The sequence below is a fragment of the Oryzias latipes genome, chromosome 23 (assembly GCF_002234675.1).
Source record: "Oryzias latipes chromosome 23, ASM223467v1".
NCBI lineage: Eukaryota > Metazoa > Chordata > Actinopteri > Beloniformes > Adrianichthyidae > Oryzias > Oryzias latipes.
The window spans coordinates 13,524,485-13,543,868 of NC_019881.2; the positions used below are offsets into that span (position 1 = coordinate 13,524,485).

At 37.7% G+C, this 19,384-nt stretch overlaps 1 protein-coding gene across 1 annotated transcript; it reads left to right on the top strand.

Annotated features, from left to right (window-relative positions):
- Window positions 1-7,085: 7,085 nt before the first annotated feature.
- tmem229a (transmembrane protein 229A) lies at window positions 7,086-10,008 on the top strand. The gene has a single exon (XM_023952569.1). The coding sequence runs from the start codon at window positions 7,238-7,240 to the stop codon at window positions 8,258-8,260; it is 1,023 nt and encodes a 340-aa protein (XP_023808337.1). The 5' UTR covers window positions 7,086-7,237; the 3' UTR covers window positions 8,261-10,008.
- Window positions 10,009-19,384: the final 9,376 nt, after the last annotated feature.

The following is a 19,384-nucleotide window of genomic DNA, read 5'->3' on the forward strand; positions in this document are numbered from 1 at the left end:
AGCTCTATTCTTATATGAAAAACTTTGTTTCCAAAAAATTAATTTGGGCCAAAAACCACAATCATTATTGTCTCAAACATGATCAATTTACAAACACTTTTCAAGCACTTTCATGAATTACAAGGGACGCCATCCACATGTCACAACTAAATCAGAGTCCCTGATTGGTCGAAGTTCTACCTATTTTAAATTGCGGCACACGTTTAATAGCCATGTCGCTTATCAGAAGCATATTTCTGATGCAGTGCTTCTGTTAGGAACCTGGGAGTGGCTTTTAACTCACATCTAATACATTAAGTTATATGCTATCAGCTTCTAGAAATTAAAAAATGGTATTCATTGATCACTGTTCTGAAAACATTGCTAACCAGTGCTAAAAAAACAACTTTTCTGTTCAAAAAGAAAAAAAAATTGTTAAATTAATTAAGTTTTCAAATACATTTTCTGACATGGCACTATGTGGTATCTTCACACGTTTCTTAATGAAATGTTTTGACTTCCGTATGAAAGCACATTTTAAAAAGTCACTTCACCAAAACAACCACCAGGTGGCTTTTTACACTGTCAGGTCCCTCCATTTTTTCGAAAACTTTCTTTTTTGTTTCTAGACTTGATCAATGACAAATTTTGATTAGCTTTATTTTAAATTTAAGATTAAGTTGAGTTGGGAGTCCAAACAAGCTTGACAATTGTTGGAGCATTACTCATAAGATCCTTTTAGAGCTGACATTTGAAATCAAATCATCAATTAACAGGGCTCAACCCAATTAGTATCAGAGAACAAATGTTAATTCAGATTACGAGTATTAATTGTGTTGGATTATTTGTTAGCCCCACGAGGTTATTGTGAACTGCACTTGGCTTCGGATGAATTCCCTTTTTAAATGAGCTTCAATCCAGAAGTCAAGAATTGCAAATAATGAGATCTAAGAGCAAGAAAACAAATAAAGAGGATTTAAAGTGATTTAATGTATGCTTAGTTAAAGAAAAGGCAGCTTTCCTCTGAAAGGAAAACTTGAGTTAAATTAAATAGTTTATTCAATACATCAGAAGAGGAGGGCCAGTATGTGAGCACAGCATGGTAAAATCACAAACAAATGTGTTACAAAAGAGAGGAGCGGTGGACAGCAGAGATGGGGAGAGGAGAGGTGGGATGAAGGTAAGCCAGGATGGGAAGTCAGGTCTGAGGAAGTACTGAATTCCTAATGAACAGATCTCTTTTAACAAAAAACTGAACTGCCTCCAGAAACGGTGCAAAGCCTTTGTAGATTTGCCTCTTCATCTTCTCCTCAGCCTCGCCCTTTTTTTACCCTCCTACCTCTACAGGGGGGCACAGATTCAGACTTTTTGATGCGCACCAGGAGCCCTCCTCTGTCGGGAATATCTGAACATCAAAAGTGTATTAAATGAAAACAAACAGTCTACAAGCTGATAAAAAATTAAAAAGACAAGCCCACATAAGCAGACGTACACACTGACCTTCTTAAGTTGATCCTGCGAGTGTGGTGGGGGGAGACGGGACAACACTTCATTCAATAACGGCTAAACTGAAGGAAATGGCTTCTAAAATTACATTTTGGGAGGTTCTTGTTTTGAAGTACATGGCTGCAGATTGACTCCCAGTCATTTCCTGTGTGACCCGGTCAGGCAGCACATCAATCAGATCCGGCGCCGCTCTGCGTGTAATGAGCGGAGCGGCACATATCTGATGAGACAAGGTTTCTGAATGCAATTTTAGTGATGCAGTGAAGCACTTGACGTGTCTATTTTGTACAAGGCTGAGTCCCTGTGCAACTTAACGCATCCCAGGGTTTGACAGAACTCCTATTTGAGAGCAAGCTGTGTCAATTATTGATGTTTGATCAGTGCATTGTTGGAAATATTAGCCATCTTTACTACTGCATAACCCAATATCTTTTCAGTTCTGTCAACTCGTTAAATAAAAATCATGTTTGACTTGTTTTTGTGGAAATAAACACAATTCTGGTGGAGAGGCCCACCCATGCCAAGGCGGTATCACACTGCTGCCATCTAGCGGACATTGTGTCATTTATTTTTACACTTTTGGTCTCGACATTGACATTTGTCCTAATAATATGCATAAAAAGGTGATTTTATTGTGTTGTTTTTCTAAAAAGTTAACTATAAATATTAAACAGTAAATATATATAGCAGGATGTGATCAAAAAAAGGGAACAATTTTAATTTAGTTTGAAAAGACAAATGCATCATAGAGAATTTTTGTTTTGGGGGGGGGAATTTAAAAACAAAATGTAATTTTTTCTAGTAGACTTTTTATAAACCTTTTTATCTCAAAACTTACCAGCTTCAATTAAAAAGATTTTAAAAATGGCAAACATAATCACAGAGATGTCTGAGACTATTCAATTCCAACACATTCATGAGAATCATTTTAGTTTTATGAAACCAACAGATCAAAATCAGTCTGCTCACTACATCCCAGGGGTTTGTTTCAGTAGCTTTGGCCCAGATAAGTCCAAATGGATCATGGCAAAGATCCGATCAACATGAATGTGACAACAGCTAAGGGGGAACTGTATTCAACCTTTTTTTATGCTCTTTGACATCTGTTCAGCATCAGGACCCTCAAAATCCTGCAAAGTAGTTTTTTTTTTTTGCTCTGTTGGATTTTGTTTTTCTTTTTTTCTTTTTTATAATTTGGGGTTATTAAAGATGACTAATTTCCATTTAAAAAGTGACAAAAGCTGAAGCGATCATTCCTATAATTACATCAATGTTACTTTCTTTTGTTTCAATGTACTTCTTTTTTTTAAAAACATGTCATGGTGATGGACTGTGTGTCATGGTTTGGGTGTCTTTGCCTTATTTTTGCTTCCTTTTGTTTCTGTCATTATTGAGTTCTGTTTCCTGTCTTATTTTGGATGGTTTCCTGTTTTATCATGCTTTTGAGTTTTTACTTCCCTGGTCCCAATCTCTCCTGATCATGTTCACCTGTGTCTTGTCAGTCCTGTTTTGTATTTAAGTCTTGCCTCTGCCTTCCTCTTGTGCTGGTCCATAACCGCTCCTCCTTCCCTGACTGTCTTCTGCCCTGTTTTCATGTTTAGTCCACAGTATGTTTAGTTTTGTTTCCCTGCTCTGCAGCGCTGTTTGTTATTATAACAAAACCCTTGCCCTGGAACCGTGTGCCTCCCGTCCCTGCATTTTGGCTCCTTCATGGTCACATTCATTTTCATTCCACATATTTCTTCATAATAATCAAATCAACTGCAGCACAACGCAAACAAAGTTTTGCTAAACTTTTCCTCTTTCCACATGCTGCCATAAAAAAACAGAATAAATCTCTTCTGTTTTTTTTATACTGCATATTTCATGAATGCAGTGCTTTGTATATAGGATGATGAAAGGCCCAGTAAAATGTCTAAACCAGAACAAAACATCCTTTTTCCTCTTATTCTCTTAGGTTTTTGTTTTCTTTTTTTCACTTTCTCAAACTGGCACTTCAAAGCGGGAGAACTTCAAATCAAGCATGTCATGCATAGAAAGCCAGCATTCTTACACTTAAAATAAACTAAATAATTTATAGCACTGCACATACAAAGAGAAATACCGGTGCTGTTTCATCCCTAAGTCTATCATGTTGTCTCAAATTATGTGGAGCCGAGTGACTGTTCAGTTTCATCTACCAGCATGCCGCACCAGAGGAATGCATGTATTTGGATAGAGCTGAAAGAATCAGATGAATGTAAATAAAATATGCTGCAGTTTATGGGTGAAAATATCTTTTTATTTGTTACAAAAGCTTTTTTTTAAATCACCCACTTTCCTAATTTTCTCATATTTGAAGAAAAATAATTCATTTGAGTTTTGAAGTCAAAACAACAATGTCATTATGTCTGTCAAATTCTCCCCATTTGGCATATTGTACAAAAATGCACGAAGATTTAAAAAAAAAGACAACAAACAATTTGACAAGCTGTTGGTAATACAAAAAAAACTAAAAAAAAACTAAAGGTAAGCTCACAGTCAGAAGTTTCGTTGGTCTGTTTCTGATGGGGAACCTTCTAGGAACCACATGTCTTGTGTAAGCTTCCTTACAATGACTCCACGACTTTTGTGGCATGAGTCACAAAAAAAAAGAACTCAAAATCACAATGACCTCGTCAAAAGATTAAAAACTTGTTTTTCTGTGCAAACATTTAACCCCTCTATGCCATATGTGGCTAATTTGCACCCCTGTCATCCTCAGAATGCATTTCCATCCATTGTCAGACCGCGCTGAATCCCTTTTGGGGTCACGGGGTTGCTGGAGCCTATCCCAGCTACTGCTGTTTCAAGGCAGAGTACACCATACACAGGTCGCCAGTCTGATGCAGGACCACACACTCACACGCACACTTACATGCACACCTAGGGGAAATTTATTTCCAATTTTATAAAAAGAAATCCTTCAGTGTTTTCCCTGTTCAAGCTGATGCTACAATAAGTCTTGGATTAAAAGGCATGTTGTTAGCTGCGACATATGGCATGAAGGGGTTAACGTCAGGCCTCTCAAGCAAATTGTAAACCAAATGTAAGTGCAGGAGAGTGAGAAAATAACAAGAAAGAACAATCATGTTAGCATACCATTCAAGGTCTATCAGAGTTCACTGTCCAGTGTACCTAGAGATTCAAAAAGGGATTTTGAGACTCTAGAAACAAGCTGGGACTTTCCTTGGACCCAAAAAAAAATCAAGATCACCTCAGATTATTTTGAAGTGCACCTACAAAAGCATACGACACTGGCCAGGCCCGGGCAAACACACACACACACACACACAACATGCACATGCAGACACAAAGAAACTGCAGACACATATTTGAACTTGCAGCAGTCTCACTAGTCCAAAGATTCTTTCATTTGGTAGATTTTGCAAACTCAGCTCACAGACTCACATCCTCAAATTCAGAGCTTCAGCTAAAACAAACAGCTGAGAAGGAAATGTGGTCCTTTAAATTTAGCCACTAACACAACTGCTCCCATCTATGGTCATTCACTTGGAATAGTTGCACCAAACATGGCTGTAGTTTTAGCACATAGTTAAGAATTACTGTTTCCTGAAGCTAAAATGAGTTTGATCTACAAGGCACCAACTTCTGTTAAAAAAAATACAAAATGTAATGTTATAACTGCAGCTTCCTGTCTGCGGCTTCTGTTTGCACTAACTGAGCCACAATGTTTTCACAGGACATTGTTTTACTCAGCAGATTGTTAGAGTCTCTCACTTTTGGCAGAGCTCTCTATGAGTCACCACAGCGAGTCGTCCGTTTCCATCAAACATCATCATCTGAATCTTCCATATTCACAACATCCATCCTCATCGTCTCCTCCACTGGATCTATAAAATGTATCTCCCGTCTCTTTCTCACAGACTCTAATGCCTTAGTCACATGCCCCTGTATGGATGGTTGACCAGCTGTGGGTCTCTGGGTGCTTTGACGAGGCAGGTCTGGCCTCATCTTAAAGGGAAGCACAAGTCCTGCATTTTCCTTGTGGATTATGCGGCCCCATTGAGGGACGTCATGAAAAATGGAATGCAAGATTGTTGTGAAGTAAGATTATGTTGACGTATTTGTAAGGATAATGTAAGTTACACACAAAAATGATGCACGGGTGATGCTGTCCTACAGTACCCTAATGCTATATTTCGTTAGTAAGGTGCGCGTTCTTGACCCTTACTGACCGTGCAGGGACCAGTGTGCACATGATATGCAAGCTTCTGTGGAATGTCAACACAAACTACACTGATTGTCTAATTTCCTCATTTTGAACAGTCAAGCTTTGCACAAGGGCCATGCAAGGAGCCCGCACTTATCACTTGAAACAGCGTTAAAGGGCCACCTGCAAGTCCCGTATACAGGTTTGCCCATTTTGGTAACCTCACTGTTTCTCTCATTTACACACAGATACTCTGAATTGGTAACCTTCGTTCCTCTTCTTTCTAGAGCAAAACGTCACCTCTCTAGATGTTTCTTCTCCTGCTCCCTACTCTCACTACAGATCACAATGTCATCTGCAAACATGATGATCCACAGAGATTTTTGTCTTACCTCATCTGTCAGCCTGTCCATCACCACATCAGACAAGAAGGGGATTAAAGCTGATCCTTGTTGCAGTCCCACCCCCACCTCAAACTCCTACTGTAGATCTCACCACCATCTTTCAGTTCTCATACAAGTCCTGATCAACTCAACTACAAACTCTTGCTCCTCTTTCTGAGATCATATTACGAACACATGACAGATCTTTCAGTGAAAGCCTATCAAAGGACAAACATTTTCAGCATGTGCACACAGATGTTATCAACTTCCTCTTTACCTTAGGTTCATCTGGCATGTGTGGATTTGTGCTGCCACTAGCTCCTTTGAAACATTGATTTTAAAATGGTTATTATTATTTGTTGTTATTTTGTCTACATAAAACATAAACAGAATTTATATTGGAAATTAGTTATAACTGGCTTCTTTTTTCTTATATTAAAATTAATGATTCAAAAAAAATCTAGAAATAAGAAAATAAGTAACAAAGCAATGGTGAATCATGTAAAAAAAATAAAAAGAAAACAATGAGTGTTTACTTAAAAATGTCCTATATTTCTCAAAAATCTTCCTCTTTTAGGAAGCTTTTAGGAATTCTACTCTTCTCTAGTTGATGGCCGTCTTCCTCCGTGTTGCTTTAACAAATGAGTTTAGTTGGTCCTACATTATAGTGCTGTAATCTGCTGTAATTATCAATAATGACATGTGATTACAGGGGCGTCACGACGTCACTGGGGACGGCGTGAGCTCACTGCGTCTGCGCAAGACGACCCGGCTCTGGCAGCGGAAAGGATGCTACCTTCACTATAATCGTAAAAGTGAGTACCAACTCTGTTTCTGTTATGAATGGAGGCGTGGCCTTGCATTCCTAGTTCTAACATTTACATTTTTACAAGATATGGTCATAAAACGTGGTGACGTTACATTTTTATATATAGTTGTTTATCGTAAATGTTTTTCGCTTAGTACATTACCTTGTAAAACTGACGTTTTCTTGTTTTACAGAGTTGGTTTTGAGTTTTTTACTGCGAAGTTAATAAAGTCAGTAATTCTGAGCAGCAGTGAACGCCACAGCCGCTACCGGGAGTAACAGTGAAGTAGCTCTCCTCTACAGTCAGAAGGGCACAACAACAAAACATGTGAAGGAGGAAGACGGACTAATCTGTCTACAGACTGACAGATGATGGCCAGCCGACGCGGGTCTCCAAGAGAACCCGCTCAACCAGAACCGTCCACAGAGAATCAGAGTGCGGGGGAGTCAGTGCGGGAGCTGCCGCGATGGATGCGGCTGTACTTCTACGGGATGCACGGCGTGACTTTGGATGTCCTGCTGTCATCCTTGCATGGGGTTTTGAACCACCGGGACCCTAAGCTGGTGGGATTTTCCTCTCCGTATCTCTGCGTGATGCATTCACTGACCCACTTCGCTCTGGAGAAGATCTACTCTCAGAAGAGATGTTTCCAAGGTCGACCCGTGGCGTTTCATTTCGTCTTCTATCCGTCAGTCTACATCGGACTCCAGATCCTGATCGGGAACGTGAAGACCCTGACCGAACAGGTGCGGGTGGTTTCTGGGACGCAGCTGGTGCTGCACTACATCCTGGCTCTGTACTTCTCTCAGGTGTTTCACAGAGTGATGTCACAGCTCAAGTACCACCCTTCCTCTTTATGGACCACACTCAAGGAAGGTCACCGACCCCTCCAGACCCTGCCAGGGCCTGCGCGGTTCCTCTTCTTTGGGATGCACGGCTTCCTGGATGAGGTGATCTTCACCTCTCTGTTCAACTTGGTGGAGAAGTCCGACCGAAGCCTCTGCGGACACACGTCGCTGTGGTCCTTCTTCATGTATGGGAGCTGCAGCTTCTTGGTGGAGAAACTCTACCTTTATCTGCACTTTGGTCGAGGCTGGGGGACGCTGAGGCGGCTCCCCATCTATGTCTGCTTCATCTACACCTGGGAGTTCACCTGGGGCCTGATCTTGAGGCAGTTTGACGCCTGCTCCTGGGACTACTCCCACTACCCCCACAACTTCATGGGACTCATCACCCTCCTCTACCTCCCGGGGTGGATCTGCTTGAGCCTCTACCAGGACGTGCTCTCCAAGTTGTTGCTCAAAATAAAGTGGGTCAAAGTGGGTACCTGCTTAAATGTGGAGAACGGTGAACTTAACGGACAAGCAGAGTCAAAGAAAAAAAAAATCTAAAGGTTTTTTTCTTACATTTTGAACACCTTTTTGCTCAAATGTGGCTCAAAGTCCTACTCCGATCATCTTTTAATCTATTTTCAAAGCGTTCTCAATGGTCTTTTAATTATGATTATGCTGTTTTTAGCCAAAATCAAAAAAACTGTTGTTTTATAGGACATAGTTTCTGCAGAGCAGCAGGAGTTCATTAGAAATTTGTCTCTGACCTGTGGGCGGGACTTAAAAAAAGTACACAAATTTGAGTCTATGTTCTATCTATAAATTAAACAGTAAAATCTAGTTCCACATTTGAAGATATCTTACAGCAGCTCCCCTTTAGCCATGTTTTTATGGCTGTGTTTTTTTTTGTTTTGTTTTTTGCTGACAATTGCACATTTTAAATTGCAGGAAGAAACAGCTGCCATTGAGTTTTGGGAGAGGAGATCCATCATAAACAAGACCAGCAAACAAAGGACAAATGAAATATGAGACTACGGATCTGTTTTTATTTCACATTAGTGCTGAGCAACTGTTGTTGTATCTACAGGTTAAAATCAGATAAGCTCAAAAACACATTTCTGAGACTTTTAGCCTGAATACAGATGACATGAAGGATTTTCTTTAATTTAAACCTTTAGCTATAAGCTTTAAAGCTAAAACTTAGTTTTTTTTTTGCACATATCCACTTAATTATATTACTCCTGAAAAAAGTTATATAAAATGTTAATTATTAAAGTTTTTAAGAAGGTAAAACATAAAAATATTTAAAAAACGTTGATTGTTTACCTGAGATGATTTTAATTCTATTAATCCACTGCCATTTTGATCTTCTGATCTTCTGAGTGTTTTTTGCCGTCAACTTTTTATGCTTTTCCAACTTAAAACTTCCGGTTTTTGTAAATTCCAGCTGCAAACTTGCCATCTTTTTGACACAATAGCAGGTTCAATTGCTGTTTTTATTAGATAGATTTGTGTACTTATATCAGCATGCTTTAACTGACTCATCTGCATGATAAACCTGCACATTACTAGCACATCACCCTTGAAACTGCATGTAATTCTACCAAATATTTCTAAATTACGTCTTGAGAGTTCTTTTATTTTTCCTTACGAATAAACACCACATTTTTCTGAAGATTCTTCTTCGTAGACGATTCAAACCGCAGAGTAACCGAAACGTCAATGTAGCAAAGACGAGACAGCATAAATGGATATTTGGAGCCAGGGGAGATTTTACTGTGAATATTTTATGAACCAAATATTACTTTGCTTGAGTGCCTTCATGTGCAAACAGAGACCCAATCCTGCACAAACACTTGAACCCTGGGCTGAAATTCCATGTGTTGTGTACTTGTGACTTTTAAAAGACACATTTAAAATAATACAAATAATTTCAATAAAGGTGTTTCTTTATTGGTTTGACCTACACTGCATACTGTCAAAAAATGTCTTAAATCCGTCACATAGATTAGGACACTTAAAAATATTATGGAGCTTCTCGAATGTTTTGTTGTTAATGCTTGTTTGGGATTTGCCAGCAACGTTCTACATTTCCTCCTACTGCCACATGAATAACATGAATCTGACAAATACTTTATGGCCGAAAACTGTACTGAAATAATCCTGAACATTTGTGTTGTGCACTTTAGTTTTTATGATTTGAGAAAAAATGAGTTTTATTCAGTTTATGAAATGCATGGAAAGCAAAATAAATGCTAAATTAAATGTTCATTTTGAGATTGAAATAAAAAACATGTTAATTAAAAAAATGGCATCCTGCGAGTGTGTTGCTTTTTTTGTAACATCGTGTATTCACCTGGAATTATTTTAATTTCTGAAACCTAAAGGAGCTATATCTTTGCTGTGCTTTTTTGTGTTATTGTGTATAGCTTGTGACAGTGGTTGAAGATTTCTTGAGTGGTAAATTCCCTTTTAATTACCTCTTCTTTCCTTTTTTTTTAAACCTTTAACACCAGAGTGTTAGCATCAGTGTTGACATTCTTTCAACAACAGTAACTTTTCAACTGTTTACACAATCAATGGATTCTGTAAAGGAGAAAAGCTGCCTTATGCTGATATGCAACACTGTACAGCAGTAAAGTGCTTACTCCATCTGCAAAAATGAAGTGATTCTGTCGTGGCTTTGCGCCGCAATGCAACCCGTTACGTTAGTAATGTGTTGCATATTGTTGTAAAACACACATGAAAAGCTGCTTTTCTCCGAGATTTGCAGTGATCATGTGAACTGTCAAATGGGAACCGTCAAATGTTCATGATATGTCAAAGAGTGTTTGTTATTGAAAAGAAAAGAAACTGCGAAGGGGTATTTTGATGCGTTCATGCATTTCTTAGTATTCCTTTAACCCTTGTACTATCCTATGGGGTCCAGATGACCCGATCCTTACATTACCGTGTTCTCCCTACCATGATATGGGTGGAGAAGATTTCATATAATCCATGGACACCAGTGAAGATCACATATCATTGAAGAAAAAAGGTTCAGCGCACTGTCTTGTGGGGTCTAAATGACCCCACTCCCAATGTTACAGTGCCTAGGACAGCAAAAGGGTTGCAAACCAGCGCTCTGAGCACCAGCCCCTCCCAATCCATGAAAACAAGCGGGTTCTTATGAGCTGACATGGACAAATGAAGAACAGCCCCTTCCAGGAAGAGACTGCTCTGCCAGCACCGCCCCCAGCAAAACACACACACACTTTCTCAGGGGAATTAGCAGTGACAGACAAAAACGATTGATTTTTATATTCACAATATGCACATCCATCTTTGCAAAGGTTTAGATGTTGTTTGTTTTTGTGGATGAAACCCAGACACGTTGCTGAGGCCGACTCTAGGTTGACTTCATGAAATGGGTGGTACCCACACGGAGCAAAAGGAAGTGCCTCAGAGATCAAGTCGTCTTACTTCCGGGTTGAAAAAGAGCTTGCAAAAATAACTCATATTTAATTTAAAAAATCGTTCTTTTGTGTGCCACTGTAATGCATTGTATAGGCCCTTTAATTTTTTTTATTAACAGTAGAACATTGAAATCTCAACTCCTTAACTGTCTAACATGTTTGAACAGCCTAGTTTTTCAAACCTTCCCACCCATTCATGAGTTTGGTGACATATGTGGCAGAGATGACAGCGACTATGAAGCTAAGACGACTGGTTTGAAACATCCATCTATTTTCTAACCCTAGTCCTGACAGGGGTCAGCCACTACCCAAAACACAAATGCTGAGCTGCAGCGTCAACGTTTTATTCATTTATTTGTTAACATACAAATTTCATGCAAATTTCCACAGGGAGCGGTACAGCTACAAACACACATCTATGAAACACTTTCATTAATACATAGTAGACTGTTTTTATTTGTTTATATATTTATTTATTTTTTCAATCTCTATGTGCATCGATGTAACAGTCTACGTCAGGCATGGAAGTGCTTGCTTGGTGCTTTTAAACAAACCTATTTAAAAAAGTTGGAAAAGGGGAGCAAAATCAATCATAACCAATAACTGTGAAAGAAATATTTTACAGATATGCCATTAATTGTTTTCACAGGCTAGACTATTCATTTCGGTGCATTTCCATTAAAATAGTTTGTTCCGAATTGGAGCTCATTTCCTCCAAGACCTTTAAACTCATGTGATCACTAGTGAAGACTCTGGTCCGTCTGAAAACGTAAACCTTGGCGTGATTCCCCACAAAGTGAAATTCAGATGGACTATCCAGTTAGCCAAAGAAAAGGAAGAAAAACAAAATAGAAAAAAGGACATAAGAAATTTAAAGATTTGACAGAAGGCAAGTTTCATATGTGTGTTCAAACTTCCCTCTTTTATCACAAGAAAAGATAAAAGACTCATGAAAATTGTGTTTTTTGGCGTTTTTAACATGTTCTTGTAGCATTTTCTTATACATACATACATACACATACGGTATATGGAAAGGTTTGCTCAAAATTCCATTTCTGAGTTATTATTTTTTCAAATCAATGTGAATCAGGAGGAGACAGAAAAAAATGTCATTTGATAAAGAGCATAGAAAATAAGCAGGGTGGGCCACAAGCTCACTGCTCCCCTCCATTCGGATGCATCCACTCGTAGACGACCAGATCCATGTACGCCTTCATTTTCCTCATATGAGCTGACATCTGGCTTAAAACTGTAAGGCTAGATAGCTCCAGTATTGAAGGGTTGTGAAGTGCTGTAAGCTAGTGGGAGAGCATGGAAGCAGAGAGCTCACAGTCATGATTGACAGGAAGTGGAGTCAGGGTTGCCAACAGTCCCACACCCAACTTGGAGGCGAATTTTTTATAAACTCCTGTCGCTCTTCAGAAACTATGTGCTAAAAAGTTACAGGGTTTTTTTGTGTGGCTAAAAAATGGCATAATCCTAATCAAAAGACCATTGGGAACCCTTTCAAAATAGATCAAAATATGATCGGAGTGGTACTTAAAGATAAATCGTAACACGACAAAATAGCAATGTCTGTTGGTACGGGTTTAGTCTTTTAGCTACACTTGCATGTGCTTCAGCAGTCCATTAGGTTATGTGATGATCAGTGGCTGTTTGATCTTGACTACTAACAACTATACTCCCCCCAACCTGCAAAGCAGCTAAACACAATCTGTCACAATCAAAAGAATGCTGTCCCATCATAGGTTAAAGAAATGACACTTCATTTGCAAACGTTCCTGCTGTTCCGTGAAAAGAGAACACTAAGATGACAACCACACACAGGGGTGACTACTTTAGCCGTGTGTTGTTACAGCAAAGAAACCAAACTCCCCATCAAATTGGACCTCTTGTGTGGAAACCTCTCAGTCCTGGTACAGAAGTTGTAACCCAAGACCCATCCAATCTGGTCAAGTGACTTGTCAGCCAAATGAAAATGTCAAATCTGTTTCAGTGGTGAATTATCTGACACAGTGTGCCTCCTGTTGTTATCACCTGTATATTCTGGGAAGGCCAAACCCTTGCTACTTCCTGGACACGATTTGGAGCCATCAAAGGAGCCCTATCCGGCATTGCGCGTTAGGAGATTAGCTTTACGGAAAACAGATCCGTCAGTGTTACCAAAGCTGGGATGATGCAGAAGCTGTGCTCGCACAGACGGATCTGCCTGCTGCAGTGCCTCCTCAGTGTAGCATTACAGCTGCCAGCCATTTTTAGAGCAGCTGCTGAACAAAAAGAAACCTTCGGGATAGTTTGGTTTCAATGTTTTGCCCTCTGACTTGAATTTCTTTAGTCCTTCTTATAAAAGACGCTAATCAATATTTAAAAGATACTTTTACCCTGATTGGACACAACGGTAAAACAGCTGAGAGGAGCAAACGCTGCTTCTCTCATTTCAATGCAATGTGCAGAAACCTGCATCCTGTTCATCACATGTCTTTAAAAGTCCCACTCCAATCATGATTTTAAAAGCATTCCCACAGGTCTTTTAATTATGATTATGCCGTTTTTTGCCAACATTTTAAAAGATTACTGTAATTTTTCAGAACTTCATCAGAAATTCACATCTGTGTTGTGGGCTCAGATGCCAATTTCCCCTTCCCGTCACCAATAACTAAGAGCTGTCCCTTTTACAAGCTTTTCCATGAGATTACACCCCCATCCTATAACATTACCAATACAGCAAAAATGTCTAGAAATATTGGAGCTATCAAGCCGTACAGTTTAGAGCCAGATGCCAGCTCAGACGAGAAAAGACACAGATGTATATGGATCTAGTCCTCTGCAAGTGGATATATCGCAACAAAGCGAGGAGCTTCTGCCCTGCCCAGTGTATTTTCTACATCACAAATAAGCACTTTTGCTCCTGATTCACAATTATTTGAACAAAGAAATACTCAGAAATGCAGTTTTAAGCTTCATTTTATTTATAAGTGTCCTCTATCATCAGTAAAATGCTTCAAGTACATGTTGAAAACACAAAAAACAAGATTTTCATTGGAGTGGGTCTTTCAGTTTAACATTCGATGATCACAACAGCACACCACAACAACAACAATCTCTGGTAAGGCTGTGCCGAGAACTGAAAATGTGTTTATATGTGTTTGAAGAACCACAGATAAAATATTAGTCAACTACTATCTGAATAGTTATCTAAAACCTCCTAACTGTGGACTTCAACTTAAAAATCTGTATTTTTTTTACAAATAAGCTCCTTTAATTATTTGGATAGTCATTATCATGCCTCAAGGCCGAATGGTTGGGTCTCCTGATGTGTCATGAACCCAAAAAGTAGTGTTCCACCTACATTTTGTTCAGCTGTAAACAAAATCTGCTTCTTTTTTTCCATAATGATGTATTTTACTTCTGGGAGAAGACGCCGGTCATTTCGAGGAGAAACTTGCAAGCTGAATAAAAGTAAAGTCCAGTTTTTTCAGGTGAATGATTTCAAGGTCGACTGCATATTAGGGAAAGTATCACTGAAAGACCAAAGCTCAAAAAACAGAGCTGCAGTGATGATCATTTGTTGGAATTTGCTTTGTATTGAGAAGGACTTTTGGAAAAACGGTTGTGCAAAACATACGGCAGATGCTGAATGGGGTAACAGGTCAATAGAACATTGAAAAATGTGGTTGAAGGGCAGAGGAAATGGAGGTATTAAGGTTTTTGTATGTTTGTTGACCTCAAATTGGAGGGATTATGGAGTTTTTTGTGTAGCGGTTGTAATGACTAGAAAATTAGAGTTGCAGTGAGGAAAAAAAGAATATTTAAGAACAAAAAAGATGGAGACCGCACATAGAATCAAAAGGATGCATCCTCACAACAGTAAGTTTGTTCTACAGAAAAGGAGAAAAGAATATCTGAGTTGGAGGTTATGAGCTAGTTTTTGTGTGACTAAATTGCTAACTAAATAACTAACTAACTTGTCATTATACAGAATGAGTTACAAAAGAATCTGGACATTATACGACTTTCTTATTGTTTCTAAAATGTTTCAAGCCTTACATTTCTTTCTTCAAGATTATTTACAAAAAATAAAAATAAAATCTAGCAGTATCTGACGTAAAAATTCACATATGCTTTAGATTAGATTAGATTAGATTAGATTAGATTAGATTAGATTAGATTAGATTAGATTAGATTAGATTAGATTAGATTAGATTAGATTAGATTAGAAATACAGAAATACAGATTTTTCTTTTCTTTAATGGAAATATCTTCAAATCGAGTGAAGATGCTCTTTTTGTTTGTGTGACATGGATCAATCAGCAATTTGATCATCTAATTCTTGCACTATTTTGCAAAAAATGGGGTCAAATATAACTGAGTGGCACTGAAAAGGCATCATTGATTTTAAATCTAATGCAGTGCTGCCATCTTGTGGTTTAAAAGTGGCAGTGCACAGCAGACACAGTAAATAATCTCATAAGGTTTTACCGACCGAGAGGAGTGGTTTAGAAGTTTCACATGACTATAACAATAACCAGTTTTACAATATATATGAACACAGAAAAACACTACTAAATGACAGGTATGCCCCAGTCTTAAATTGTTTTTAGGGTTGGTTTTTCTATTATCACACTGCACAAACTGCTAAAGTAAAAAGACCTTTGTTTTTAAGAAATATCATTTTATTATTTGTATCTCAAGAAAAATTAGGTTATCAAGAAGGTTCTTCAATACGAAAATAATCTTATTTAGAGAAAACATGTCTTAGTGACTAGAATTTGATTTTAGAATACAAATTAGTGGTGAGATCGTTTTTTTTTAAATTAAATTTCTTGCTTATTTTAAGTAATTTTTTCCAACTTAAAACTAAATTTGCTTATTTAAGGGGCTCTTTCTTGCAGTACACTTTGCAATGAAAATCAAGTAGAGACATGTATGTTATCAAAAGTAAGGTCAGGAGTATGTGTGAGGGAATTTTCCACCGCCTCTAATGGTAATGTCAGCTGTCTGGTTCTTTTTTTTTCTTTTGTGATGTCTTTGTGAATGAGCCTGTATAATCGCTACTGTGCAATCCTCAATGGTGTAATGTTTCCCATAAAGGAAAATGCCGGGAGATGCTGGCCTGTTTAAATGACCCAGTTGTGACATTTTCCCTCCCAAAAAACCCACATTGTTTCTCAGTATGATTACACATTCATAAAGAGGCCTAAGGGAGGTTTGTTCCACGAGACTCCAAATTTTAATATTCATGTTTCATTTTTGCCTTGTCTTTGGAACTTTTTTTTTTTTTTTTTTTGCTGAAAAAAAAAAGTCGGTTGAAAGCAAAAGCAAACAATATGCTAGCACTCACTTATGCATATTTTACCTCAAACAAGGGTTTATGTCCACACCACAAAAGCATCTGCCTGCACGTCATGTAGTCGGGATGACGTAACAACTGTTGCGTCAACTGTGTGTTGTTGCACAGACAACAATCTCTATTGTTATTGTGGAAATACAACAAGTGTTTGTATTCAGTATCACAAAAAAAACCACAGTGAATTGTGTGGGTTTTTTTTGTTTTTACATTTCCACATTTCAATTCTGTGAAGACATGTAGCTTTTGTTTGCTTTGTTGCATTATCAGCTTTAAGGAGTTTTGTGAACGTACAGTCCACGTAAACACATCTGTGGCTGTAAGGACTAGGAAGACTTTGTAAACTTTTGACAACATTGGACATTTTAAATACATGACACAGTCCATGAAACATAAATGCACTTCCTAATATGCCTGAATGGTGTTAAGAAGTTTACACATATATAATGTTATATATATTTTAAGTAATAAAATAATATAAATATATAATAAAGTATGATAATATTTGTTCAACGACTTTCCCTTTTAATTAATATTTATTAAGGCTACAGCTTAGATTTTTTTTAATCATCGCATTGTTTTTTACTTTTGCTGCATTTGTAAATTAACTTTGTTTTATTCATCTTTGCAGCTTCACTATTTTTACCCTTTGCTTAAATTTTTTTTTTTTTATCAGGTTTCTTTTGCACTTCTTCATTTGAATTTTTATTTTATTATTTTTAAGCTATTTAAAGACTGAGTCTTGTGATTCATGATACTTTGAGCTGTGATGTATGATTGTGTTTTAAATATTTTCTCCTTTTCCAGTGTTTTCTTTTTACTCGCTTGTAAAGAGGCAACTATGTGAATAAAGTTTGTCAATAAAGTTTGATGACTGATGACAAAACTTTAGCTTTTACTCTTTAGCGCTGAAAGAGGCTTTGAAATAGACACGTTTGTACCACTTCATCTGCCTGAATCATTGTGATACTTACAAAAATGAAGGTGGGCGGAGCCATGCAGCGTTTCCTCAGGTGTTTCTTCTTCTGACTCTCTGGTTTTTCAAGCTCGACAAGAGCAGAGAAAGGTTTGAGCACGAGTCAGAAGGCAGAATTGAAAAACTGTAGTCAGAATATGCAGAAGCAAAAATTTCCTAAAAACTCGGTGAGAGGTTGCCTTTAAATTAGGAACAGAAAAATGAATCCTGTATTCAGAAAAATGAACCATGTTTATGAATTCATACAAATAGGATTGCAAAGCTGGTTGTAATTTAAGACACTGTGAATCTGCCTGAGCACCGTGTACAATCTGGATGACCTCTGCTGCTGTGCACACACAGACAACCACGTGTACTTGTATACATATACACAGGCAGGAGCTGCAAACAGACGTGCTCTCACTCCGTCCCACCCAGAACTTAAGAGTGAGACAAAGTCATCGTGCAGTTTCAGCTGGAATATAACCGCGCCATTGTGTAACACTGCAGACAGGAGCAGACACGCAGAAAGCAGTTTCATAGTTAGAAGTTTTACAAAAATGACTGCCAGTTTTAATAAGATTTCGTGACAAATAATCAGGTGTTTTGCATTTTTTTATTCTAATTTTGTGAGCTTTTAAGAAAATTGATTTAAATAAAGAAGGGTTTGAAAAATTACCTTTTTTTTGCTTGAGCTTTATCAAAATAGGCAAATGAGGAGCCTGTGCTTACGTCAAATGATAAAAGCCTGCAAATCAGTACTAAAAGGATTTCAAATGAGCTAGTTTTTCAACATACTCCTACATATTCTTACATAGAAAGAAACACATCAAGAAGTGTGACTTTGAGGTGGTGGTTACATAAACTTATTTGAGCTAATAATAGCTATTTCTACTTTTTCAAGCTATCTTTAATTAGAATTTCTGTGATAAAAGGATCGACGCGTGGTAAAGTGTGACACAAAACAGAAGAATTTATTTGTGTTAGTAGAACAACCTGTTTGACTGAGCATATGGCAAAGTGGGGGTAATCTCCCTAAAGCGATTGAGCTTGAAAAAAATGTAGTACGCCAGGCAGGCAGGAGAGCTATTGTTCAAATCCACGTTTTGCTGCACCCAATTATCTGCTTAAGTAATCATCTTTTTTTTTTATTTTCTAATTTTTTACTACATATCTGACAAATATTTGTTGTTTCTTATCACATCTTCACTTTAATTTCTTATGCCCAGAGTATGCTTTGATTTGTAAAATAGAAAACTGTTCAGAAAATAATAAATAAAAAAGAGCCTTACTAAAAATATTAAGTTATTTTTGCGCACATGTCAGCTTGAACCCTTAGGTGATGTTAAAGAAATGGAGCGCATTTAATTTTCCCTTGCTTTATTTACCAGTTCAGTCTAGCTGTGTGGCACAGTTCAGGAAGGTCTTCTATTTTAAATGAATGTTAATAACCTTTTAGAAATGAATCTAAAACCTAACTTGACCTATGACTTTTAGGAGTTTTGTTATCTTTAAAAGAAAATGGTAACCTTTTTGGTTCTTAGCGAATGCCTATTAAATCCCAAAGAGTTCATTTAAAATGTGGGATTAGTTTCCTGATAATCCCTAATCCAGTAGCTGCTCATACGGAAAAAAAAATCTTATCTTTGCTGACTGAACCTTATTCCTTACTGCCTCCCATTCCCAGTACTCACATTCCTGTCATAAAAGCCAGGGGCAGATTGGATTGTACCATCTTTACGGATAACAAGCAAAAACAATAGATTTCTTTGGCAATAAATAATAAATGGAATTCCCATTGAAATAAATGTATACGCTATAGATCTTTAAATAATTGTTTTAAGTATTATTTTTATGTTTAAAATATTTTTCAAGGTCTATTTGGGACGCGTTAGGTGAACGTTCCCCCCTTTTCAAGAACAATGGAG

Bases quoted from the DNA above. Each gene is read 5' to 3' on its own strand.
- tmem229a (XM_023952569.1), top strand. From the start codon at position 7,238: ATGATGGCCAGCCGACGCGGGTCTCCAAGAGAACCCGCTCAACCAGAA.